Source organism: Martes martes, assembly GCF_963455335.1.
Source record: "Martes martes genome assembly, chromosome: 12".
Taxonomy (NCBI): Eukaryota; Metazoa; Chordata; class Mammalia; order Carnivora; family Mustelidae; genus Martes; species Martes martes.
In genome coordinates, this window is record NC_137900.1 from 92,103,629 (window position 1) to 92,128,738 (window position 25,110).

Below are 25,110 nucleotides of genomic sequence, written 5' to 3' on the forward strand. Positions count from 1 at the left end.
TCCTCCAGCCAGTGGCAGGCCCCTGGGGGCTGGCCGGCCTCACGCTGTCCCTCCGTTCATTATTAAATAATGCTTCCTGACGGATGAGCTGGAAAGTGCTGTGTAGTGGGGTCAGGTGGCTCAGGGGATGGTTTTCTGGTGAGACTGATGGTTCTCAAAGGTCAAATTCAGAAAGCAATTCCTTGGGAAAGTTGATCCCACGGATGCAGGAGAAACGTTCAGGCCAGAGGGAGAGCGCCACCCCCAGGCCTGCACACAGGCGGGAGCCAGGGCTCCGCCGGCAGGTGGGAAAGGGGCTTCCTTCTTCTGTGGCTGCCTGTTTCCTGCGCCAAGACCAGTCCTCAGAATCGTGAAGGCTGTGGACGGGGGCACAGCCTTGTGTCCCCTCTCCTGGCCTCCTGCGATCAGCAGGGCGAGATGTAAGAGGTGGGAAAGGGGCCGTGAGGTCCACCTCAGGCACCGGGAGCCCTGAGTTCAAATCCCGCCTGTCCACACCCAGAGACCCGGAGTGAGTTACTGACAGTGACCTCCTGGCATCTAGCCCCTCCCCTGTGACGTGGGGGGATTGTGCCTTCTGGGTTTTCACAAGGCTTCGGTTAACAATGCACGTTTGCGCAGCGCCTGTCCACGTAGGAGTGCCCAATACATTATTGATATGTGCTTGCTTATTTTTTTTATTTATGTCATCTCCGGGGGCCTTCTGGAATGGCGAAGAGAAACCCCAGAAGGACAGCAAGCAGCCTGAGGGAGGGTGGGAAGGGGCGTGCCTGTGTCTGGGGGACTGTGGGTGGGTGGCCTTCCTCTGGGCCCGTGTCTGTCCGACAGGCAGCTCTGGACACTCTCCAAGCCACTGTCCCCTGCCTGCTTGCGGCCCTTCTTAAAGGGGACTCAGCAGCTGTGTGGCCTTGGGCAACTCACTTCCCTTCTCTGTGCCTCCTTTGCTTAGCTGTAAGATAGAGATGATGGCAGTATTACCGTTCGTAAGCTCTTGCGAAGAGTTGGCGTATTCATTCCCGGAAGGATCTCAGGACCCCTGTCCCCAGGAGCTCATAAGTTTAAGGAATGAGGAAACCAACCGGTCGTAGACCACATCTCCGTTGCGTCTTACGACAACCCTGGGGGGAAGGTGCCACTGCCGCCCTGTTTTACAGATTAAAAACCGAGCCGTGGGATGTTCCGCAGCCTTCCTAAGGTCACATAGTAAGTGGCCAGACATGCCAGGCTAGTGTGACCCGGGGCCGGGGCTCCCCTCGTGCGATCACCAGGAAAGGTGGGAGGAAGCGGCGCAGACCCTGGCTGGTCCCCGCCGTGTGCGGTTGGTGACGTGATGTGGCAGGTGCATCATTCCTGTCCATTCGTTCATTCCCTCACTCATGGGTGACCAGCACCACCGATCCTCAATAGGCAGGTGACAACCCTAGGACTCCTGGGCTCCGTGGTGCCCCCACCGCCACTTGCCACCAGGGAGTTCAGGCACTGAGTGTGACTCTGGCTTCAGGCGCCTTGATTCAAGTTCTGGCTTCTGCCCCTTCCTGGCTGGGGGACCTCAGGCCATTCACGTCCCGGGCCTCAGTTTCCCCATCTGCTCAATGGATATGATAACGTTGTGTTGTTCATGGGATTGCTGGGAAAGGCCGTGCGCCCTTTCCTGTGGGGCTCTCAGAGCCGAGCCACGTGTCTGCCCTCCTCGGCCAGCGGCCCTCTTTAAGGCACAGCGTGATACATTTGATACAAATAGTAAAACACGCCTCTGAAGATTTCTAGGAGAGAGATGGTAATAAAACCCTGTTTCCCGGGCTTCGGTCACTTAAGTAACCCCTTCACAATTTTCCCTTATTTTCCCGCATTTCCCCAATTATTACCCATTCATTCATTCGCAGCCTGCTGAGATATAATTTACCACGCGAGGCACCCATTTAAAGTGTACAATTCAGTGACTTCAGTCTGCTCGCAGACACACGCACCCAACCCCACAGGCAGGCTTTCAGACACTTCCATCACCTTAAAAAGAATCCCTGCCCTCCTCCCTCCCCAGCCCCCCGGCCATCACTAATCTACTTTCGGTCTCTGTGGATTTGCCTAATCTGGACATTTCGTATAAATGGAATCAAACAGCAGTTGCCCTTTTGTGTCTGGCTTATTTTTTGCTAAGCCTCGTGCTTTCCAGGTTCGCCCCTGCCGGAGCAGGTGTCCCGACTCCTTTCCCCTTTACGGCCCGGTCATATTCCCTTGCATGCGTTTTGCTTTTCTGTGGACGAGCCCTCAGGTCGTTTCTGCTTTTCGGCTGCTGTGAAGGCCGCTGCTACGAGCCTCACCTTTCTCGGGCGGGCGTGCCCTCGTGTCTGCGGAGCGTACGCCTGCGGGGTGGGCTTGCTGGGTGGTGCGCTGTCCTTGCCAACCCTTGTCACTGTCTGTGTTTTTGATAATCAACGTAAGATACGCCTGGGAGGGTGACGGGTGGTGATTTTGAGTTGCTTTTGGCTGACATCTTGTCATGATCTTGTTGGCCCTGCTTGTGTCTTGGGGAAAGGTCTACGCGGATCCTTTCACCACTTTAAAAATCGGGTCATGTTTTTATTACGGAGGTGCAGGAACTCATCCTGTAGTGCAGACACAAGTCACAGCAGTTTTCTCCCGTTCTATGAAGTGTCTTTTCACTTTCTTGACGACGGCCTCTGACACGCGCCAAGTTTTTAATTTATATAAAATCCAATGTATACATCTTTTTCTGCTGTTGTCTGTGCTTTGGGTGTCTTGGCGAAGAAACCACCGCTTTACCCAGAGTCAGAGATTTGCCCGTATGTTTCTGTTTTTCTTGTTTTAGCTCTTACGTATACGTCTTCGATCCATTTTGAGTTAATTTCTGTTTATGGTGTGACCTCACTCTCGTGCATGTGGATGTCCCGGATTATTAATTTCCTTGCTTCGTAGTTGCTTTAAGTGAATATGCCTTACTGCCTCACCTGGGCGATGATACGTTTAAGATCCCAGGTCTGATGCGTTTGTCACTTTAAAAAAATACTGTGTGTTCGAATTAATACGAACCCTGAAACTGTTTTATAGTTCACGCGTGCCTCTCCCACGGTCACGTCGTGTGCTCCACTGGGGGAGACCACGCCGACGCTGATGCTTACTGGGGTGAGGAACAGTGTAACAGGGGCCGGCGGAGCTGGGATGGTGAGAAGTCCCCAGCAAAAGTGCCATCTGGTCTCAAACCTGGCACTTCCCCCAGTGATTAGCTTTAGGAGAAGGGGGCAGGGCTCGCAGCTGCTCCAGGTGGAGGGAACAGCGTATGCGGAGGTCCAGAGGAAAGCAAGCTCAGAACCCATGCTGGATGGAGATGGCGAGGGAGAGACAGAGACCCGGAGAGACAGGGCAGAGCCGGAAAGGCCAAGCCCTGAACAAGGGTGCACACCTGTATAAACACAGAGACGGCGTCTCCCAGTCCTTCCTGCAAAGTCAGGAAGTCTAAGAAGCGGCTCCATTGACGGGGTTCCGTGTCTGTGCCAGCCCTGGTGAGGCTTTCCCCCACTATGTGGGCTTCTCCTGGCAGCCATGCCCAACGGGGAACTTCTCTCCTTGGGGGAGGAGGCACCGAGCTCATTCCAGGCTCAGCCAGGAAGGGTGGAGAAGCCAAGACACCCTCTGGGAGAGGAGGCCTGTGGGAGGGCCTGGCCAGCATGGAACTGGGGCAGAGCCCGGGTCAGGATTTGGGTCTTGAGGAAGGAGCTGTGTGGCCTCAGCTTCTCCCCAGCCTGGGCCCCACGGGCCTGTCCAACTCTGACACCCTGGACTCCCCGCCACCGTCATCACAATCTGCTTGTCCGATTCAGCCAGTCTTTATGCATTTTTAACAAGCCAAGGTCAGTGTTATCACCCAAAGCTGAGATGGCAATCTTTTCTTTATGTAGCTGATATCTAAAAATATCCCATCCTTGGGCCAGAGGCATGGAGTATGTTCCTGGTTCCACACAGCTGGGGTGTTCCTCTCCAGCTAGCTCAGTGGGATGTTAAACAGGAATTCAGAAGGGGGAAAAAAAAATCCGAGGTCAAACTCGTTTTGCAAACAAACTTCTGTTAGACAAAGTCAGACAGGTTTCTTTACTGCAGGACTTGTCAGAGCCTGTGATCTGCTAATGGGCACTGTGGGTGGGGGGGTCAGGGAGGGGGGCGTGAGGGCATTAGGGAAGCATCGTATGTGCTGACCAGTAAGGCTAAGCACAGGACCTCTCTTTGCCAAGAACTAGCTCTGGGGTCCGGTTGCCCAGGGAAGAAGCGTCACGAGTGCCAACAGGTGCCGGCCCAGCCCCCAGTGCCTTTCCAAGAGCCGGGCACACGGTAGGCCCCCTGCGCCTTTGCAGATTGGAACTCTGAAAGAGTGAACAGGCTTCCTCGTGCCCCCTGGAGGCCAGGCCTGAGCTGCAGTAAGTTCTCGAGAGGGTCCGGCCTGACTGCCTGGTAGAAAATAGCATTTGCCGTCTGCTTATAACCCCGATACCTGCTCAGATAGAGCCTGTAGGAAATGTGCAACGACAAAGCAAGAAAGAAAAACCACGGATCAGCCCATCCCCTCCCAACCTGGGACAAACACGTGGAAACCCAGATACATTTTTTTCTTGGTGATTTGGGGGTGGACATATGTATTTTAAATGTAACAGGAAGATATACATGTTAGTGTGCCTGGGGTCACTATGACTGGATACCACAGACAGGCCTGACGGGGGGGCCTCCATGCCTCCAACCGAGCCCAGGCCTGGGTTCTCCGCCTCCGGTCAATGCCCAGCTTTCTCCCTGACCTCCCCAGCCCGGCTCTGGCTCCCCAGGTAAACGACGGAAACAGTGGGTGAGGGCAGACCTCCTCCAACCTCCCAGCGGCCTCTGTGTCCTGGGCTGGCCTCCTCCCACCGCTGGGCTCCCCTCAGACCTCAGGGGTGGGACTCTTCTCAGCCCTAGTAGGGGCTCTCCTCCTGTTCTTGCCTCTTTCCAGAAGGTTCTCTCCTCCTTGTCTGGCAAACTCTGGATCCTCCTTCAGGCCTTAATTTTAAACTACTCTTTCTGGAAGCCTATGCTGCTCCCCCAAGACTAAGTTAGGACCCCCCCTTATGCCCTCTCCTCTCTATGGTGCTTAGGCACCTGTAACGATTGCCGTGAACTAAAGTTTGGCACGATGACTACTGTCAAATTAATAGACGTCATGTTGGGGAGAGGGTCCCTGATACCCGGTCTCTGTGAACACGGCCCCCCATCATTACTGTTGCGCTAGTGTGATCATTCGCTATAGGCAATGAGCACTGCTGGGTTACTGTGAGCCAGAGCCCACAGGTGCATTCGGGTCCCTCTCAGGGTTGTCAGCTCTGTGGGTTTGGACCAATGCACAGAGTCCTGCTGCCACTGTGACCTTGTCACACAGAATGGCTTCACTGCCCTAAAATGCCCCCCCCCGCCCCGTGCTTCACGGATTAACCCAATCACTGGTTTCGGTCATTCCCCTACTAGACAGACTGTATACTCTGTGGGAGCGGGGACCCCCCCCACCATCCCCGCTCTGTTGACCATTCCACGATCTGCTCCCCAGCCCAGAGCCTGGCTCATAATAGGTACCCGATCTCTATAGTTTTTGCGTATTTTAACAAAAACAGGATTCTACTAAACAACTTTATTCTGCAAGTTGCTTTTGACAAATATGGACAATATACCTTGGAAATCTTCCCATATCAGAACCTAGAGTCCTCTAGCTTTCTTTTTACTCTGGAGGATTTCCACCACGGATGCCAGCAGAGGACCGCCATATACCTGTCCCCCTGACCCGGGGAGCTACCAACCCGTGGTCTGTTGGGTTTCATCCCCATCTCTGGCCACCTTCTTCCTTTCCGTGTCACTCTAAGCAAATCCCAGAGCCCGGTTCACTTCATCTGTAAGTACTTCGGTGTATATCTTGAAAGGAGAAGGACTTTAAAAAATGTGACCGCGCCACCATCCCCGCATCTAACCAGCGTTAACGTAAGGTCATCAAATACAGTCAGTCTCCGTATTTCCGATTGTTTCGTGAATATTTGTTTATTTGCGTTTAGAGGCTGTTTGAATCAGGATCCAGATGGCTGCTGCCTCCGAGACTTCTCTTGGTGGGGCCCCCCCATCAGTCTTTGCCCCCCACCGTTCATCGGGTAGAAATGCTGGCTGGTCACTCCCGGAGTCCCCTCTGTCTGGGCCGAGTGCATCCCGCTGCTGTCGTGTGTGTGTGTGTCTCTGGCCTCCGTATTCCCTGGGGTTTTGGAGATGGATGCAGAGGCCCCACCAGATTCCAGTTCAGCGGGCTTGGGTGAGACCACATCGGGGTGCCGTGTGTCCTTCCGTCCGTCGGCTGTGGGGTGCAGTGTGTCTTTCCGTCCGTCGGCCGTCGGGTACCGTGTGTCCTTCCGTCGGTCGGCTGTCCCTGCGAGGCGGCGGCTGCTGCGGCTCACAGCCTGGAGCCGCTGGCCGAGGGAGGGCTGCCGCACGGCGACCTCCCACACCTGCCTGCCTCCTTTGGTTATTAGCGGGGACGCTTCTATAAAAAGAAACATCCCCCCATCCACAGTTCGTTAGGTGGGGGTACAGTTTACACAGGACACGCAGGACACGCTGGATTCTCTCCCTTTATTTACTGGATTTCAGAATAATGAGTTGCCTATAAATATTTGAGTGAATGAATGAATGAATAATACATGTGTGGACGAACCGACCGGGGTTTGGGAGTAGGTAGGGGTTCTTCTCTCCAGCTGCCCTCAAGGGTGTGGGTGTGGGCGGAGGCTGAGAGCGGAGCGGCCGCCCAGGGCCCGGGCCGGGTCTGCGAGGGGAGGGCCGGTGAGCAGCTTTTGCTGCCTGTCATCCTGCCTCGGTCAAGAGCAAAGGTGATTAGGACACAGCGTCTGGGTCAAGGTCACCTCGCCACCCACCCTGGGACGGCGGAGAGTGCCACAGGCACCGCCCGACAGGGGAGCGGGCCGGTGGCCAGGGCTCTGGGGGCAGCTTTAGCCTGGGAAAGGGGGGATTGGGTGCTTTCTGGAGAGCGGGGCGGTCGGGGAGTTTTTGTCCCAAAGGAGAGTCCCAGCAGGTTGGACGGGAGGCCCCCCACGGTCACCCTCCTGCGCCCACCTGCCCATGATGCACTGACCTCTCTGGCCCTCTGTGTCCCCCCCAGGTGCAAGTGCAACCTGCATGCTAACCTGTGCTCCGTGCGGGAGGGCAGCCTGCAGTGCGAGTGTGAGCACAACACCACGGGCCCCGACTGCGGCAAGTGCAAGAGGAACTTCCGCACCCGGTCCTGGCGCGCCGGCTCCTACCTGCCGCTGCCCCACGGCTCTCCCAACGCGTGTACGTACCCCCTGCGCGGCCCCGGCCCAGGGGGCTGCGGTCCACCCCGCTCTCCACCCCAGGAGCTGTGGGTTACACACACACACACACACACACACACACGCACGCACACATGCACGCGCGGATACCTGCGAGCCTACGAGCACGCACCTGTGCAGACGGGCGTGCCAACGTGTGCACAGATACAAGCGTGCACACTCACCCCGCCCCCCCCCCCGTTATGAAGCGCCCCTGCCCCCTGCAACACCTAAGCTGCCCTTCCCACCCCAGGCGCCAGGGAAACCCGAGATGAGCGGCTCAGCATCTTTCCTGCTGTCCTTCCGCTGCCTGGCCCTGCAGGCTGGAGAGATGGCGCCATGGGGTGTTGGCAGGGGGTGGGGGGACCCTTGCCTCCAGGCTGTGGTCGGCAGCACCGTAACCAGCTTACAGGGCACTTACAGCCTGCCACTCGGGTGCCGCGTGCTGCGCAGTCACCGCCCCCCTGACCCTCAGAGTCACCCCAGGAAGTGGGTCTCTTTTATCCCATTTTAAGGAGGGGTCCTCGGAGGCCCTGGCCTGAGATCCCCGCAGGCCTCCTTTCTCTGCATCATCCCCTCTGTGCCAGGGCTAGGGTGCACCCACACGTGCCTGCGTCGGGAACGCCCTGGGGGGAGCCACTCATTGGGGGCCCCCCTGCAGAGTCCATGGATGTTTTCATGAAATCACAAATCCCAGGGCACCCCCAAACTGCTGTGGGAGGGGCTGGGGCCGAACCCCAGGGTGCTCTCCCTGGCCAGCCCCCAGCGACTTCACTGAGGTCCGACACTTGTCCAGCTCTCCGACAGAGGCTGCACCGGGCACCCGATACAGAGCTTCTCCCGTAGCCCTCACAGCTGCCCCACGGGCGGAATGAGTACCCCCCACTCCCCAGATGGGCACACTGAGGCCCAGCAGCCCTGGTCCAGCAGCGAGCAACTGGTTTGGGCCCAGTTCCAAAGCCAGAGCGGGGCGGCGGCCCCCGGTCCCCGGACCACCCGCCCGCCTGGGCACCCTCGCGGGAGCCCCTCCACTGGCGCCCTCCCTGGCGCCCTCCCTCCACTGATGTGAAAGATTTATGTGACTTTAGACTGATCAAAGCTGAAAACCTCACAGCGAGGCTGTGACAGGCATGTCGTGCCTGTGCCGGGCGACAGGCCTTTGAAGGGGTGACTTGCCAGGCGCTCGCGGCACTCTGGGCCTTCAAAGGCACCCAGAGCTCTGGGCGCTGACAGCCGCCCCGCCCAGTTCCCTCCTCGCCAGGTGCCGACCCATCTCTTTGTTGGAGCCATTGCCTGAGCCCTCTCTTTAGTGGCTGTCACCTCCCTCCCTGGCAGTCTGCCTTCCTTCATCTGTCCCACTGGCCTCCTCCTCCCCGCTCTCTGCCCCACCTCCTGGAAGGATCTGCCGTCTCCTGACGCTGGCAGGTGCACAGACCCGCTCGGACCGAGGTGGCCACCCTCTGTCCAGCCCGCCGGGGGCAGACATGCGCCCGCACACGCAGGCCAGGCTTTGCCTCTGGACCCTCGTCCCTCCGTCCTGCAGGGGCAGGCAAAACCCCTTCATCTGGGGGAGCTCCTGGAGCTGGCCCCTGCTTCTCCAGAGTCTCCCCCACCCCGCCCCGGGAAAGAGGGGTTTCTCCTGGAATCCCCAGGAGCAGAGATGAGGCCCAAAGTGCTGTGTGTCCTCAGCCTGTCGCTTCCTCACCTGGGACCCCCACCTTCTCTAGGACAACAGGAGAAAACAGCCCCCAAGACACAGACAGAAACAAGTCCCAGCTTAATTTTGCTCCCACCGTGTCCCCATCTCAGGCAATGGCACCAACACCCAGGGGGTCAAGCTGCGAGTGTGGGGGTCCCCAGATGCGAGCCCTTCCTCTCCATGGCCCCCTCTTGGTCTCCATATCCCCTCCAGTCAGGGCCCCGCTAGTCTGTCCTCCTCACTGCAGGCAAAGGGCTTTCCCACCAGGGTGCCCCTGCCCAGGGCCCTCAGAATCCAGTCCTAGCCCAGTCCAGCCCCTCATTCTCCCAGGCCACCCTGGTGTCCCCTGGGCTCGCTCTGGAGAGGTCTGTGCCTCACGTAGCCTGCTGTCCACACCCCCCCCAGGGGCCTCCCAGGGCACCAAGGGGCGTCCTCGCCCTCCACCATTTTTCAGGGACACCCAGCCAGGGAAGCCTGGCACCAGCTCCTTCCTTCTGGGACTGAGGATTCTTACCGCCGTCTCCTTTCCTTGGGCATCCTTCAGCCCCCCGGGGCACGGACACAGAAAGGCCACTCCCAGCTGTGTGGCCTTAGGCAGGTCATTTTACCTGGAGCCCGGTGTCTCAGATCTGTAGAGTGAGGACACCGATGAGCCCCCGTGGGGCTCTGCAAGGACCAGGCGGGCTGCGCGGGGCCATGCTCAGCACGTGTCTGCCACACGCGGCCGCTGCCACGATTCTCGTTTCCGTGAGTCCCCGGCCACCTCCGCTTCCCGCAGACGGACGCACACACTGTGGTTTCTGCCTGGAGGCCAATTCCACCACTGCCTCCGGGAAACCCTCCTTCCCTGGCCGCGGTGCCCCTCCTGTCCTCCGGCACCCCGGTGCTCCGCGAAGAAAGGCACCCCACCTCCTTGTCCTGCACGGGAGGGCCTGAGAGTCTCACCCCAGTGGAGTGTCTGACACTTACCAGCAGGTCTCCTGGGGGTCGGTCCCAATTCTGAGACTCAGCTTCTCCATCTGCAAAATGGGCAAAGGTGGCCCCTCCCTCTCGGGACGGCCATGAGGATGAAACCGGGTAAACGGGGTCAGTCCTGCATGCGGCTCCAGGTCTCCCTCCCCCAGCCCTGTCACCACACCCCCCACCACCCCCCCCCGACTTCGCCAGGAGGCCCCGTGACCCTCCTTCTCTCCCCCAGGTGCCGCTGCAGGCTCTGCTGTTGGCAGTAAGTACGCTCCGGTCCTCCGCCCTGGGGAAGGCCAATGGTGCCCCCAGTGCACGACTCCAACCACACCCCTTCACTTCGTCACCTCTCCCACTCCCTCCTGTCCCCACCCCCCAAACCCTCTCCCCGCCACCCCCTCCGCCCCCCCACCCCGGGCCTGTGGCCCTCAGCCAGCGCCTCCACATTTCCCCCCTCGAGCTTCCTGGTCAGTGCTGCTTTGGAAAGGGCCCTGCAACCCCAGGGTGAGCTCCCCATGCCTCCCTCTCCTCCAGGACAAGAATGCGGGTCCCTTCTCCCTGGCCAGGGGCAGAAGTACCCCCTCCCGCAGCCCGACTGTGGGGTTTGCCTGGCTCAGGTAGTCTGCACCTGTGTGCCTGGGAGGCTGGGGCAGGTATGCCGGGGTCCTGCCGCCTGCAGGCCCTCGCGGAGGGGTCAGACTGTGGGAGGGAGGTTGGGCGAGGGCACCCACGGGCTGACACGGCATCAGCAGGCTGCGGGCTCTCTAAGCAAGGTGCTTCCCGTACCGCCCCCCACCCCCCGTGGGTTCTGCCGCCAGCTTTGAGAGTCAGCAGGAGAGGACTTGCCAGGGTCAAAGGGGCCGCCGGTGGCCCACGTCACGCTTCAGACATGCTCGAGGGGGGCCACAGCCCACCGTGGCCTGCTCCCTGCTGGGACACTGGGGGCAGAGACGGAGCCAGAGGACGCTGGACCCCGGAGGGGGTGCTGGCCCACTCGGCGAGGCCAGAAGTGGCCTCTCTGCAGCGCCCATACCTGCCAACTCCCCACCCTCTTGCCTTTCTCGTCTCTCGCCAGGCGTCGGCAGGCCCCGGAAAGACCCTGTCCCCAGAGCCCCTGTGGCCACTGTGGCCCCGAGAGGGGACCCCAGCACTCCCGCCCCCTCCACTTCCACCGGGCGGGCCCCCACGGCCCCCGGCACCCCACGGCCCACAGGTGGGTGCTCAGGGACAGCCCGGCTGCTCTGCTCTCCCCACGTCCCACCACGTCCCCACCCCCGTGTGTGATGTGTGCTGCTGTCGGGTGTCTGCCCTGGGGCTTGGCTCTTAGAGCACATTAGACCCTAGAGCCTGAGAGCGGGGCTGAGGGAGGGCCTCCAGGACATCTGGGTCCCCCATGACTGGGCCCGAGCGAGAGGATCTGGGGCTCCCTTCAAGCCCCTCGATGCTTCTTCCTCCTGCTTCCCACAGCACTGGTCAGGCGGGTCCCGAGACCAGCATGGCCGAGAGGACAGGGTGACCAAGGAAGGGGAGGTGCCCGGTGGCACTGAGGAGCTCTCCCAGGAGATTTTCTGTCTCGGGGCTCCGTGGAGCTTGCCTCCCCACCCCACCCCCCAGGGCCCACTCTGTCCCCAGCATCTCAGCACCGGATCCCCGGGGAGTGGACAGTGCAGAGTTAGCCAAGACCAGCAATGCAGAAGGGCACCTCTGGGCCGGGGGGTTAGGAATGGGCCTGCCGGGCTTTTCCGGGCTGAATGTGGGGGACAGGGCCAGCATCCTATCCCGCCCCTCCTCAGCCACAGCAGCCACTCTTAGGGGTCTGCAGCCACAGACAGGCTTGGAAACGCCAAAGTTGGATGGGTATATACTTGAGGCCTGGGGTGCTGGGTGGCCCCCTGGGCTCACCTGTCTCCACCCACTGCAAATGCTGGGCATCTGAAAGGACTCATCCTTCCCAGGGGGTGCCAGGAGAATGGGTCCAAGGGAATTCTTCCTGGCCCCAGCTGGGAAGGGGCGTCCCAGCAAAGAGGAGATGGCAGGGGCGCCTCACTCCTTGGGCAGAGCCGTGACCCTTCCTCTCTCTGCACACGGACCAGGGGAGGGGCAGACCACATCTGCGATGGGCAGAGACACCTCCTTCAGCTGGGGAAGAGATCCACACTCAGCCTCGCCCCCTGCCCCCTGTCCCCCCTCCCCGGCCTGGAGTGGGGCTCAGCCCTCTCCATGCCTGGCCGAATGCCCTGGAAAAGTCCTCCCTCCAGAGCCATCTTGTTTAACTCCTCCAGGGGACCCGGAGGGTGACCCGCCCCAGCTCTTTTTATTTCTGTCCTCCTCTCTTCTCCACGGGAGGCATTTGCAGGAGGCAGGAGTAGCCAGGAGACTCAGGGATTTCAGGGGAGCCTCCTGCCCCAGGGATCCTCTTCAGGGTGAAGAATGGGTCCACGCTGGCCATTCCAGGACAGAAGCTGGCCGGCCGCTGGTCATTTGTGCTGAGCCTGTGACTAGCAGACAGGGGCCAGACTCGCCGGGGTGGGTGCCGTGTCTGCGCGCGAACAGCAGCCTGTCTGGGTGGGAGACGAGCTGCTGTGTCACGGGCACACACCTACACACAGGAACCCTGAATCCGCTTGCCGAGCTGCTTCTGATTTGGGGCAAGCGGCGTAGGGCCAGAAAGCCGCACCGCTGGGAGGTGAGGAGAGAGTCCAAGGCCAGGGCAGCGAGCCGAGGCGAGGGGGGCTTGAATTGTGAGGGTCTCCGGGACCCGAGTGGCAAGAAAGGGGCTCCTCAAGCCCTCAGTGGGTCACGGTCGGCTTTGCCAGCTGAGCCCAGTGCCGGGCGGCAGAGCGCTGGGGCGGGGGGGGGGGGGTCCAGCACAGCAGACGGACGACGACCCCAGCAGCCCGTGTCTCGGGGGCCGTCGCTGCTCTTAGCAAAGGAAGCCTGTGCCCTGGGCCCCGCGTACCCGGACCCCCACTAATAATGACAATCGCCCCCGCTGGCAGAGTGTGGACTTCTCCTGGCTCACAGCTCTGAGGATTAGGGCCCTTAGCTCGGGGCCCCACAGGTGAGGGCGTTGAGGCTCGGGAAAGAACAGCTGGGTTCACGGTAGGTAAATTACACGTCAATTAAGCTGTGGAGAAAGACAGAGGCAGCTGCTCCAGGCAACGGGGTGACAGGCAGGATCCACACTCAGGGGCGAGCTTCCGGGCCCCGCCCCCCAGCGCTGCCACCCCAGCCCCGGAGGCCGGGAGCTGGTGCCGTCTTTAAGACCTGGCTTGCGAGCAGCTCCCCAGTTCCAAAGGAGCAGACGGGTCCTCCATCTGGCCTGGCACGCGGCACGGGCCGCTGTGAGAATGCTCTTCCCGCACACCTGAGCATGCCCCAGAGAGCCCAGCCGGGGGTCTTTCTGGCCCCCAGATCCCAGCCCCCAGCGAGGTCCTGAGTCTCCCCCCTGTGCCTTCCAACAGGTGCTTCAGCTCTTTGGCCAGAGTCCAGCTGGGCCTGTGAACCTCTGGCCCAGATGTTTCCCCCTCCTGCCAGTGTCAAGCTGTCTGCAGGGCAGGGGCTGTGGGGCGGGCAAAGCTGTTCAAGATGCCTAATCCTCGCCCGCAGAGGGTGGTGGGAGAAAGGCTCCAAAGCAAAAAGCCTTCGGGGCGGGTTTTATTGTGGCTCTAATTAAGCCCTTGCCAATTTGGGTCCTGCAGCCTCTTCCCCTCATCGAGCACCATATTAATGTCAATTTGATGTCCAAAGGCTCCCGGCTCCCAGCTGGAAAGTCTCCTGCACTTTTTAGCTGGTAGATTTCCTTTTTCTCCCCACCAACCGGCATCGTGCGTAATCCCTTTAAGAAGCGGAAAGAATCCGATTTCCCCCCTGTCCCTCTGGGTTTGTCCTTTGAAATTCTGCGCTGAGCGATGCCTTGCCTTGGCCAGCCCAGCCTGCTTCCCCTGCTCTGTGTCCCGTTGGTCCCAGAGATGGGCTCTATGGCACTGGGGGTTGCCACGCCTTGGGGTCCCTGGTGAGAGTGGGTCCTAACCGTGGGTTGAGGAGGTAGGCCAGATGGCGGAGGGGCTCCGGGCCCTGCACTGGTGTCGGGCAGAAAGCCTCCAAGGACCCTTCTGGACACGTTTGATGACACATGTCCCCCTTTACAGTCGTCAGCCCGGGACTTCAGCACAAAGAGGTCTGGGCCCAGACACGGAGCTGGATCCAAGTCCACCCTCAGTGGGAACAGGGACAACATAGGGAGAGCGGAAAAGTCGTGTAAATCAGGTGGCCCACTGAGGAAAGGACAGCCAAAAGCATGCAGATTCTCGGGCTCCCCCCGTTCCCCCATCTGGCTTCAAGTCCACGTGTGCCCTCCATAAGCTGCAGTAGTGTAGACGCTGCCTCTCTGGTAGATTTGGACCCAGTTCTAGTTGGCCAGTGTAGACAGAGCTGCTTCTTACAGGGCTGCTGCTGCTAAGGGTGTGTGATGCCTCGGTGTGTCTCCAGGACCCCCCCAGCCCCACCCTGTCACATAACTGAGTTTCTTCTCTTCTTTCCCCCAAGAGTGGATCAGGCCATCTGCCACTGCCCCCCTTGGGGAGAGCTCCCCCTGGCCCCAGACGCCCTCCAGTGCAGAAGGTATGGGGGGAGGGTCTGCACGGGCATTAGACACCCCCTGAAAGCTCCTTAGACCCCAGGCCCCTCCCTCTTTAGTGGAGGCAGCAGGTGTATGTGGTGGGACTCAGGTGGGGGGAGGTCCGTGAGAGCTGGGGGTGGGGCTTGGAGCTCTACTTGCCCCCACTCCAGCTCTCACCTTAGAGATGCCCGGGGTGATACCACCAGACCCAACGCCTATTTCATCCTTCACTCCCCCCAAGGGCTTTGGAGCTGAGTGGAGACTCTGCCCTGATAGCAGGAACCCTGTCCTGCCACTGTCAGTCCCAGGATCCCGGCGGGCGGGGCTGGAGCCCAGAGAGAGTCAGGGTGAAAGTCAGACCCAGACAGAGGTGCGGGCTATGGGCAGATGAAAGAAGATGGCGCATTCCTGGTGCAGGGCCAGCGAGGGCAGAGGCTTGGTGGTGGGGTGGCCGTGAGCAGGGCAGGAGGCGTAGTAGAATCGACTGGTACCTAGTTGGGAGCCTCAGTCTCCTACCGCAGTGGGAGGAGACACGCGTAGGCTCGTTGGCGGCCAGAAACGGACATGCCCAGGAAGCACACAGGGCCTTGCCCGACTCTCCAGGAAGGGAGGCTGTTCCCATCCCAGCTCACCTGTTCCCTGGACATTAGTCCTACTGCCTGCTTAGACAACAGCCCAGCCCCTCCCTGAGCCGTGAGCAGGGTTCTCGGCGCCCTCTGCTGGCAGGCAGTTCTGGAGCTGGACCCACACTAGGTGAGGGTCTGCAGGCCCCTGCTTCCCGCATCCTCCCTGGTGATGGAGACCCTGGAGCCATCACTTCCCTGCCCTGCACCGCCTAGGGTGCCGCAGCCTCGCTCCCAGAGGGACGCTGAGCCCTCTCTGCTGCCTGGACAGCGTCCCGCTCACTCACCAAGATGGGGCCAGGTCCTGGGGGGTTCTGATGCGGAAGGCAGGTGCCGTCTGGGCTTGCGGCTCGCAACACCGCTGAGCGGGGAATCTGGATAGGAAAGGACTCACTTTGGCTGGAGGAGGGGGTATGCGTCAGAAGGGGAGTTGCCAAAGCCTTGGACACCAGGGCCACTCTCTGGATTTGATGCTCACGGGAGTTTGGAGAGGAGAGTTTGGAGATCTCAAGCAATGCCTGAGATCGTTAAAAAAAAAAATCAGTTTCAGCAAAGCATCTTGCACCCTGTCCGGGGTTGCTGGGGGTTAGAAAAGGAATTGGGGGGAATTAATCCAGCCGAGTGTGTAAGTGGTCTCCGAAGGGGCACCAAAGGCAGGGCTTTTTCCACATGCTCCTGGATGTGCTGTGTCCCCTCACATCTGAGCAGGTGACAAGGCTGCCCCGGAGCATCCCCAGGGCACAGTGGAAGCCTTTGCTGGGCCTTCCCGGGGCCCGGACAGCCCGCCTGGGGCAGCTGGACCGTGGCGACGAAGGAGATTATTTCTCATCTCTCCAAGCTGTGGGCACCTCTGCCGCTGCCCCTGCCCCGGCCTCCAAACCTTTCCAGCTCACGCCCAAAGCAGCTCAAGTGGTGCCCATTGAAGAGTTCCAAGGTAAGAGGAAGGCCCCGGGCCAGACCAGCCCTCCTCCAGCACCTCTGTCCTCACCTCCGCTGGAAAATAATGCAGGACGGAGGACCCGTGCCTGGTTCAGAACACCCTCCCGGAGTAGCTGGGTCAAGGTGAAACTGAGCCTGTCTTCCCTCCGTCCTCCCTCCCCAAGGGAGCTGGGAGCAGGTATGAGTCAGAAGCACAGTGGGCAGGCACGGGGCAGGCAGAGCACAACCAGAAATAGTCTGTCCAGGCTCCCCTGGGAGGTGTGGCCCAGGGGCTTGTCTCGGTTGAAGCAAGAGCTGGGACACAGGGGTCACTGCCACTACTCCTTGAGACACTTGGATGCCTCACCTGGAAGGGACAGGTGAAGGGGAGGGTCCAGGAAGCCCAAGATGTGGCGTGCCCGCGGTCTCCTCCCTGGCACAGCTCCGAGGCTCATTTCCTTCCTCTCCCACCACAAAAGGGAGGTTGAGTCCTCTTGAGATACACAGATGGCATTCCAGGAGGGTGGCCAGCGTCCTTCCCATTCAAGGGCAGCCACACTGGCTTTCCTTTGGAAGGGGATGTTGGGCCCCTTAGGAGGGACACCAAGGGATGGCCGCCTTCATGGGGGCAGGGAGTGAAGCCCCAACACCTTTAGGATGCCTTGCCCCGGCAGTCATAGAACTCGCCCAGTCCCGGGAGATGGGGGCTGGGGTGGGGTGGTGAGGCTGGAGGAGACAGCGGGACGGCACAGAGATCGCTGTCCTCGGTGTGGAGCCATGTGCACGCAGTACGAGTCAGAAGCCAGGCCAAGATGATCAAGAGGCAAAACAAGACGGCCCTGGGCACAAACCCTAAGATGGCATTCATTCTCAGGGGTGTGCAAGAGGAGGCCCTCTGGTGCCAATCAAATTTGCAGAACAGCTCAGGCTAATAATAAAAGGTCCAGCAGGTGGGCGTTTTCCTTCCAACCGTCTTCCAAAGCAGCATGTGGAGGAAGCTCCTGGCCCATTCCATCTTGCCCAGCATCCATGCATGCATCTGTCCTTCACCGAGTCACTGGGGGTGCAGTGGGGAGCGCCATGGACCCAGGAACTGCCCTTCCTAAGCTCACACCGGCCGCATGACCCATCCTCCCTGCATGAATCATTTCCAATCACCCGGCATCTCGCAGGCATCCTTCCAAGAGCACGTCACCCTGGCACCCCGCCAGACAGGTGCTGTCCACAGCCCCTCCCTGGGTTCCCGTCCCCAGGGCCAGGTGGGAACTTGTGGGCTGGGCCCACACGGGTCCTTCCTCCGGCTCAAAGGTGGCACTCCTGCCTCCTCCCAGATGGTACAGAAATGTTGGAGGCCCATGGTACCTTCCCGTGCCAGGTCCGGCCTCCCTGCATGTCCTCGGGCTGGTCTGTCCTAGCCCCGTGCCTCAGTTTCCCCCAATACATGGTGCAGGGGGTGGCAGGAAGGCACAGTCTGCCTTGGCTCACTGACCCGTGGTGTTTCTCACGCTCGGCTGGCCCAGACTGTGAGTGCTATGGCCACTCCAACCGCTGCAGCTACATCGACTTCCTAAACGTGGTGACCTGTGTCAGCTGCAAACACAACACGCGAGGCCAGCACTGCCAGCACTGCCGTCTGGGCTACTACCGCAATGGCTCTGCCGAGCTGGACGACGAGAACGTGTGCATTGGTGAGCCGCTGGGGCGGGGCGCAGGGGAGGGGCGGGGTGCTGGACGGGGCGGGCTCCGGAGACCCTGGCATCAACAGGGGAACCCCGGGGTAGGGGGGCAGATTTCATTTCCGGGACCCATTTCCTCTGGGCGTCTGGAAGGACAGAAGTTTCTGGAATCTGCTCTATTAATAACTTGCCCCTTCAGCCATCCCCACAGACAATGGAAATTGAGAACCGCTAATTAGAGTCAAAGACTGGTTCTAGAGTTTGCTGTGTGCCTCAGTTTCCCCACTTGTAAAGTGGGGAAGTGGATTAGATCAAAAGTTTTCAACTCCCTTTTTGTGGCTGAAGCTTTTCTCCCAGTGCAGTTCTTCTGAGGCTTTATAAGCGGAGGCCCAGCTTGTAGGACTCGGTGGGCACTCGGACCGCTTTCTTCAGACTGTGCTGCAGGACTGGCTTTGGGGTAGAGAAGAAAGCCGCGGGGGGCCCTGGACCAGGGGCGGGGCTGGCCATCCCGAAAGGCCAAACCCATGGCCTCGGCCAACACCCGCCAGCCTGGAAGCGCTGCCCACCACCTCTGCCTCTGTCTCCAGTGGAGGCCAATGCTCAGTCCTAGGGCCCCCGGCCCTCTAAGCCCCCCACTGCCCATCCTCCGCCCACCAGGTCAGCTCCGACTTCACAGAGGAGCGGCTGCCCTCAAGGCTGAGCTGTCAGTCTGAATTATGGCGTCGATCTTCAGATAATTCCATCAACTCTAAAGGGAACCTAACAGAATTGTGCTGCTGATGTCACGAGCCAGCTGCAGGGACAGGGTGGGGCTTCTGGGTGGGAGGAGAGGCACTCCCCCCTCCCCCTCCCGATACCCTCCTTCTGTCCTTGCCTCTCTCTGCCTCCTCTGGGCCAGCTTCGGGCTTCAAGGCCTCCCAGAGTGGGGACACTTGCCCCCCCCCCAGAGCAGAGGCACCAGGAAACTAACTGGGAAGGGGTTAGGGAGAGGCTGGGGGCCTCTGGGCCTGCTCCCCCCCCCAACCCCGCCCTGGAGAGGAGATGCAGAGGCCGACTACTGCCCACCCCATGCCTCGCCTCCGATGAGGCTCCTCCCACCTGACAAGAGTCTTAGAGCCCTTTGGAGCGTCGAAGGAGCAGCACTCCCTCCAGTTACACAGACGGAAACTGCGGCCCGGAGAGGGGTGGGGCTGCCCCAGGCCACACAGCAACAGGGCCAGGGAGAAAGAGTGGGTAATGCACGCTAGAGAACCAAGACAGTACAGCCTTCCCTAGAGATGTGGACCCTCGGGCAGCCGTGAGCTCACGTGGACATGGTGCGGGGAGCACCACCGGGGGATGACGGGGAGCCGGCTGGAGGGATGAGGGGCCGCACCGGGTGGGGGTCCGTACGGAGGACGCCCACAGGTCGTCCTGACCGCACGCCGTGCACGTGTCCGTCCAGAGTGTAACTGCAACCAGATCGGCTCCGTGCACGACCGGTGCAACGAGACCGGCTTCTGCGAGTGCCGCGAGGGCGCAGCGGGCCCCAAGTGCGACGACTGCCTCCCCACGCACTATTGGCGCCAGGGCTGCTACCGTGAGTGCGCGCCCGGGGGGGCGGAGCCTGCTGCTGCGGGGCGGGGCACGGGGCGGGGGCGGGCTGGTGCCTCCGGAGGCGGGGCTTCGGTTGTGGGTGGAGCGAGGGGCGGGGTCCGGGGCTGTGGGCGGGGCCTGATGCGACGGGAACCTGTGGCTGGTGCCCGGTGGGAACCACGGGGCGGCGGAGCTGGGGGTCGGTTGAGAAGGGCGTTGGAGGCAAAGGTGGAGCTGGCGGTTGGGGGTTGTGACAGGGAGGGAGGAAGGGCGGCTGTCCGAGGAAATGAGGGCCTGGCGGGCCCGAAAGGACGAGTGGGCGCTAGCCTCGGGAGAGGGTGGAAGGGCGCAGGGAACAGCAGGTGCAAAGCTCCGGAGCGGAGAGAGCAGGTGCGTCCCAAGGCCCGTGGGCCCGGGAGCAGGGAGAGACGGGCCGAGGCGGGAGAAGAGAGGCCAGGTCTCGCCCGGCCACTGTCACCGTGCACGCAGGGCCGTTTCGCACCAAGTGCGCCCTGAGCCTCCAGCACCCCCGCCGCCCCTCCGCGCCTCAGTGCGCCCCTCCAGCGAGGGGGGAGGACGGGGCCCCCGCCCGCGTTAACTGCCCCTCTGCCCCGCAGCCAACGTGTGCGACGACGACCAGCTGCTCTGCCAGAACGGCGGCACGTGCGTGCAGAACCAGCGCTGCGCCTGCCCGAGCGGCTACACCGGCGTGCGCTGCGAGCAGCCCCGCTGCGACCCCGCCGCGGACGACGGCGGCCTGGACTGCGACCGCGCGCCCGGGGCCGCCCCGCGCCCAGCCACCCTGCTCGGCTGCCTGCTGCTGCTGGGGCTGGCCGCCCGCCTGGGCTGCTGAGCCCGGCCCGGACGACCCTGCGCCCGGGGAGCCGGGGGGGGGGGGGGCTCGGGGCTCCGGCGGCGTCCGAGGCCGGGCGGCGAGAAGGGTGCGGCCCGAGCTGCTCCCAGGTGCTACTCAGCAGGGTCCTCCCGCCGGCCCGCGCCGCGCCCCGCGGCCCCCGCCCCGCCCCGGCAGTGCCCGCCGCCGCCGCAGGGGGCGCGGTGCGGCGCTGGCCCCGCAGCCTGTGATTTGGGTCTTAGTTTTTCTTTTCTATTACCCGCCGCCCCCCACCTTTTTTTTTTTTTTTTTTTTTTTTTTTGCTGGCGGTGAGACGGGGGTGGGGAGAAACGCTGCTCACCTCAACACCTCCAGGTCCCGCCTCCCAACACACACACTCACACACACACACACACACACACCCCCGCGCGCGCGACTGTTGCGGACGCCCCCTGCGCCTGTCCCTGGCTTGCCACCGGCCAGCGGACCCGAGGTCCAGTTGCTACAACTCTTGTTTCCCTTTGCAACCCACCAGACTCCGTGAGGCCTGGTGACCAAGGAACTCACCGTCTGGGGGAGGGAGTTAGGAAGGAGGGTTGGGAGGGCTGGAAACTTTGTTTCGTAGAGAACTATTTTTGTTTGTATTAACCGTCCCCTGCCGCTGCAGGGGGTTGATGGTGTATAATCCGACCGAGTAAAGAGTCTGCTCACTGCTGCCTCCTGGGCCTGTTTTCTTTGTGTTCGTCTACACCCCAGCTCACAGAGCACCTTGGAGTGTTCACCATGAGGGCCACCACTTCCCCCGGCTTTCTGTGAGCGAGATCAGGCAGCCCTCCTCCCAGCAGTGCGGCTAAGCCCTTCTTAGGGGGGACCCACACGTTAGCAGCTTCCACAGACGGGTGCCTCCCTCCTTTCCCTTGGGGGAAAAAAAAAGCAAAGTTTATTGGCACTTTCCCTCAGCTGTCTTTGAATTTAAAGACACATGGGGGACACTGGTGTCATTGCTAAGAGGTCCAAGGGGGGGGGGACTGATGATTTATAAATCGGGATGGAGGGGTCTCTCAGACCTGTGGGACCCCCCAGCCTCAGGCCCAGTGTCTGCTGCTGTAGCCTCCTTCCAGCACTTGGGGCTGGAATCCAGAGCCCACCCCCCTCTCCTTCCCCTTTCCCTCCCAAAGACTGCACAGGGGGTGGCCAAGGAGACCCAGGGGCAGCCTGGGAGTTGTGAGAGGACACTGAAGAATGGGGCCCATCCGCTGAGGCCCTGTGCCGTGGGAGCGTCCCCTACATCTCTCCCGCCCTTGGGTGCTCATACTTTGCCCTGCTGACTATCGAGAAGGTCCACATTTCTCCTAAAGATTCCCGGTGCCATGGGTCGGTTCTGGCTCCCAGCTGCTGCTGCAGCAACCACCCCCACCCCCGCCCCCGCCCACAGTCGCCTTCTGGAATCTGCAGCCACTCTTTCCAGGCTGGGAAGTTTAGACCTGCCTCCCCTCCCCCCACCCTCAAGTCCCCAGAGCAAGGCTAAGACCCAGCTCAACAGAACTTGGCCTTGAGGACAACAAGATTACAATGCAGCACGGGAGGGGGCGCTACAACTGGGTATGAAACAGGATTCAAGGCTTGTCGAGGCCAAAGCCCAATGCTGCCGGCTTCTCTCAGCTCCCAACCCCAGCACCAGGGGTCAGCTCCCAACCCTTAAAAGAAGTGCCTTCTGTCAGGCCCCCCGTGGCTTCTTCACCTTCTTCCTTACCGTCAGAACCCCAGTGAAAAGAAGACATCCCAGGGCTCCCTGTGTATAGGAGTGGGCTTGTGACACAGTTCTGGCCACTGAAATGTAAGTAGGAGGGATGGATGGGGCTTCTAGAAAGTTCCTTAAAAACCCTTCCCCTCCCTACTCCCTACCAAGCTTTAGTTGGCGGGTTTGGGGCTCTGGCCCTGCTCTCTTGCCCCTCCCCCTGGTGCTGAGGCTGTGGAAGTGACAGGCGCCCCCACTCCCCGAACCCCGCCCCCCACCCCTCCCCCACCGCCGCTGGTCTGGCAACCCCAGCAGTGAGGGCATCCTTCGCAGGATGGTGGAGCTGAGGAACCAGCAGAGGCAAGCACACCAGGTCTACTTGCCAACCTCTGTACTTCTTCATGTGTGAGAAAACAATAAATCTTGATGTGATTAAAACACTTGAATTAAGGTTTTCTGTCTGGTGCAGAGTTTCCAGTTCTTATCCCACTGGCTCTCCTCACCGGCATCTGGGCCCCCACCCCCTCGGCCCCCGAGTCCGCTGAGGACGGAGAGACTGACGCCCTTCCTCTCTCGGCTGTGGCCTGCCACCCCCCCGCCCCAGCACTGCCCATGAGGAGGACGAGGGTTTACAGCATTCGCCTGCAGTGTCCCGGCCGTCTCAAGCCACCTTCAGCCTGGTGTGGGCGGGCCAGAGCAAACCCACCGCTAGACACAGTACCCGGTGGCTACAATTTGGAAACAAGGGTCGCCTTCCTCCACCTCCTCACGATGTTAAATACAAAGGCATCACAGTAATATACGCCCAAACACACACACAAACACACCCCTTAGGTCCGGTCCCCACGTGAGAAGCAGAGCCTGAGACAGGGGTTCGGATATGCATTTGGTGAGGTAGTGAGGGAATTAGGGTGTGGGGCGTGGGGAAGGCCCAGCACCGATGTCCCCCATCAGCCTGGTCCACTGCGGGGACTTTGGAGCATAAATCACATTGTGAAGCAAGGGGCGTCTTCAGGTCCCGCAGTCATTGGCCTCCTGCTGCCTGGGGGGGGGGGGGGGCTACAGTCAGCCCTGCAGTACAGAAGGTAGGTGGCTGCGAGCTGTGAATAGGCCAACACAGCAATGCGGGGGGTGGGGGCCCCCAGGAAGGGTCTCTGGGCTGAGCACCAACAACTCTGCACGTGCACACACACGCTTTCCCCTTTGTGTCACCCTGGGCGTGTCCCTGGAAGGGTCCTGAGGGGTCTAGGAGGAAAGGGGCCTCTGCGGGCAACGCTCTGTCCTCCCCGACCTCTCTCGGCCAGACCAGTGCTGTGTTCGCCCCCCTGGGGCTGGTCTGAGTGAGGCCGGGGAGGTGGACGGCGTGTACATCAGAGCAGCAGCCCCAGTCCCTGAGGACGCCACTCAGACCCTGACCTTGGCTGGAGGGTGGACAGAGAGATGCCGGTGGCCATGTGGAAAACTCTGACATTTTCCAGGCAGCGGGGAGAAGGGGAAACAAGGTTAGCTGGACCCAAAGTCATAGCCCAGCCTCTCTTAAACAGTGCGTCCTGTCCCCGAGCTCAGGTTCGGAGCCCTGCCTCTAGAGGTCAAGAGGCCAAGGTCCCCATTCCGCAGCTTGGATAACGGCGTCCGTCATCGGTCATCGCCCGCTCCCGAGCATAAGCGAATGCCCCTCCTCGCCCTAGCACGGGTTTCCCACCCTCGATGCCTTTGACATGAGGACCAGAAACTTCTGGGAAGGCGGCTGCTTCCCGGGCCTTGGGTCACAAGATTCCAGGAGAAGCTCCTTCTCTGGGGTGAAAACCAAAAGTGCTTCTAGGCATTGTGGATCGGGAGCCAAACAGGCCCAGGTGGAGAACCACGGCCCCAGGCAGAAGGGACTGTCATACCCACTTTACAGACGGGGAAGAGGAGGTCCACCAAGGGAGGCTAGGAGAGAAGCAACTGGCCTGAAACCACACTCGCTGAGCCGGGGGGCAGGAGAGGAGTCGTCAGCCTGACTCCGGAGCCCAGCAGCCCAGGCAGGGGGGCAGCTGTCCAGGGTTGGGGTGAGGGGTGGGGAGGGCCCTGCAGCTGCTTCTGCTTCTGCTCCTGCCTGCTTTGTCCTTCAACCCTGTGCCCCACGCAGTCCCTATAGCAGGCTCCAGGCAGGCAGAGCAAGGAGCCCTGGGGAGCTGGGCTTCATCTGAATAGCTCTGCTGTCACGGGAAATGTCTCCCCCCGCCCCAGCCGCCCCTCTGCGGCAGCCTCAGCTCGCCCCCTGCCCCCACCCGCCCCCCTCTAAATAAGCAGGACTGCTGCGTTAGCATATCTGGCCTCCCCTGCCATGCGTCACACTTACGAGGCATTTATGGGCGCCTGGGGATCAGCCTTCGGCATCTCCAGGCAGGCCCGGGTGGGCAGGGCTCAAAGGGGGTCACCCCACGCCTGCACCCCTGCCCTAGGCCCCACAGATCTGGCTAGGCCGGCCCCCCTCAGCGGCCCCAGAGGGACGCCAGCACATCTCAGCACATCTCAGGCGGGAAGAGTTCAGGGCAAAAGCCCAGGGAAGGAAAGCTTTACTTGTTTATTTTTCCTTTTCAAAACACAAATCAGACCGTAGGGAAGTTAGCAAATACAGAGAAGCGAAATAACAATAATTTTGGAATTAAAATCACCCACAATCCTCCGTTCGGAGCTAATAACAGTTAATATCTTCTGATACCCATTTCTAGTACTTTTCCTTAAAGCAAACGTACGTGGACAGTTTGTGGGGGGGCAACTGTAAAGCCCATCGAAGTCGGGCCTGACATTCCTTATTTCCCGAATCCCGGCCGGGAAGCTGGGAAGTGGGCTTTGTTAGCATGACCAGGTGACTGAGGACAACGCGAGCATCCCAGAAGTGTCCTGCTCAGAGAGCTCAGGCACAGCACAAAACCCAGCTCCGGGGAGTTTAGGCAGAAGAGATTATTTGAAGGCACGTGTCCTGTGGGCCCAGAGGCTTCCAGGGACCCTGCCCGAGCCCCAGGTCTGCCTCCAGCTGGGTCCTCACCAGGTACGCCCGGCCTTGTGCCCAGCATTTCCCATTCCACCCAGGGAGATGGTCTCTCCTC

General features: G+C 60.8%; 1 protein-coding gene across 3 annotated transcripts in view; it reads left to right on the forward strand.

The window, feature by feature from the left end:
- Nucleotides 1-20,298, forward strand: part of NTNG2 (netrin G2) — a gene marked incomplete at both ends in the record, with an annotated part of 60,342 nt that extends 40,044 nt beyond the window's left edge. Inside the window, 8 exons of one of the 3 annotated variants that reach the window (XM_080819839.1) lie at nt 7,181-7,353; nt 10,268-10,294; nt 11,108-11,245; nt 14,581-14,655; nt 16,115-16,210; nt 17,715-17,882; nt 19,315-19,449; nt 20,063-20,298. In XM_080819839.1, the coding sequence (XP_080675965.1) occupies nt 7,181-7,353; nt 10,268-10,294; nt 11,108-11,245; nt 14,581-14,655; nt 16,115-16,210; nt 17,715-17,882; nt 19,315-19,449; nt 20,063-20,298 (1,048 nt within the window). The remainder of the gene's footprint in view (nt 1-7,180; nt 7,354-10,267; nt 10,295-11,107; nt 11,246-14,580; nt 14,656-16,114; nt 16,211-17,714; nt 17,883-19,314; nt 19,450-20,062) is intronic. The other 2 variants (XM_080819840.1, XM_080819841.1) reach the window with 2 other exon arrangements.
- Between the last annotated feature and the right edge of the window lie 4,812 nt (nt 20,299-25,110).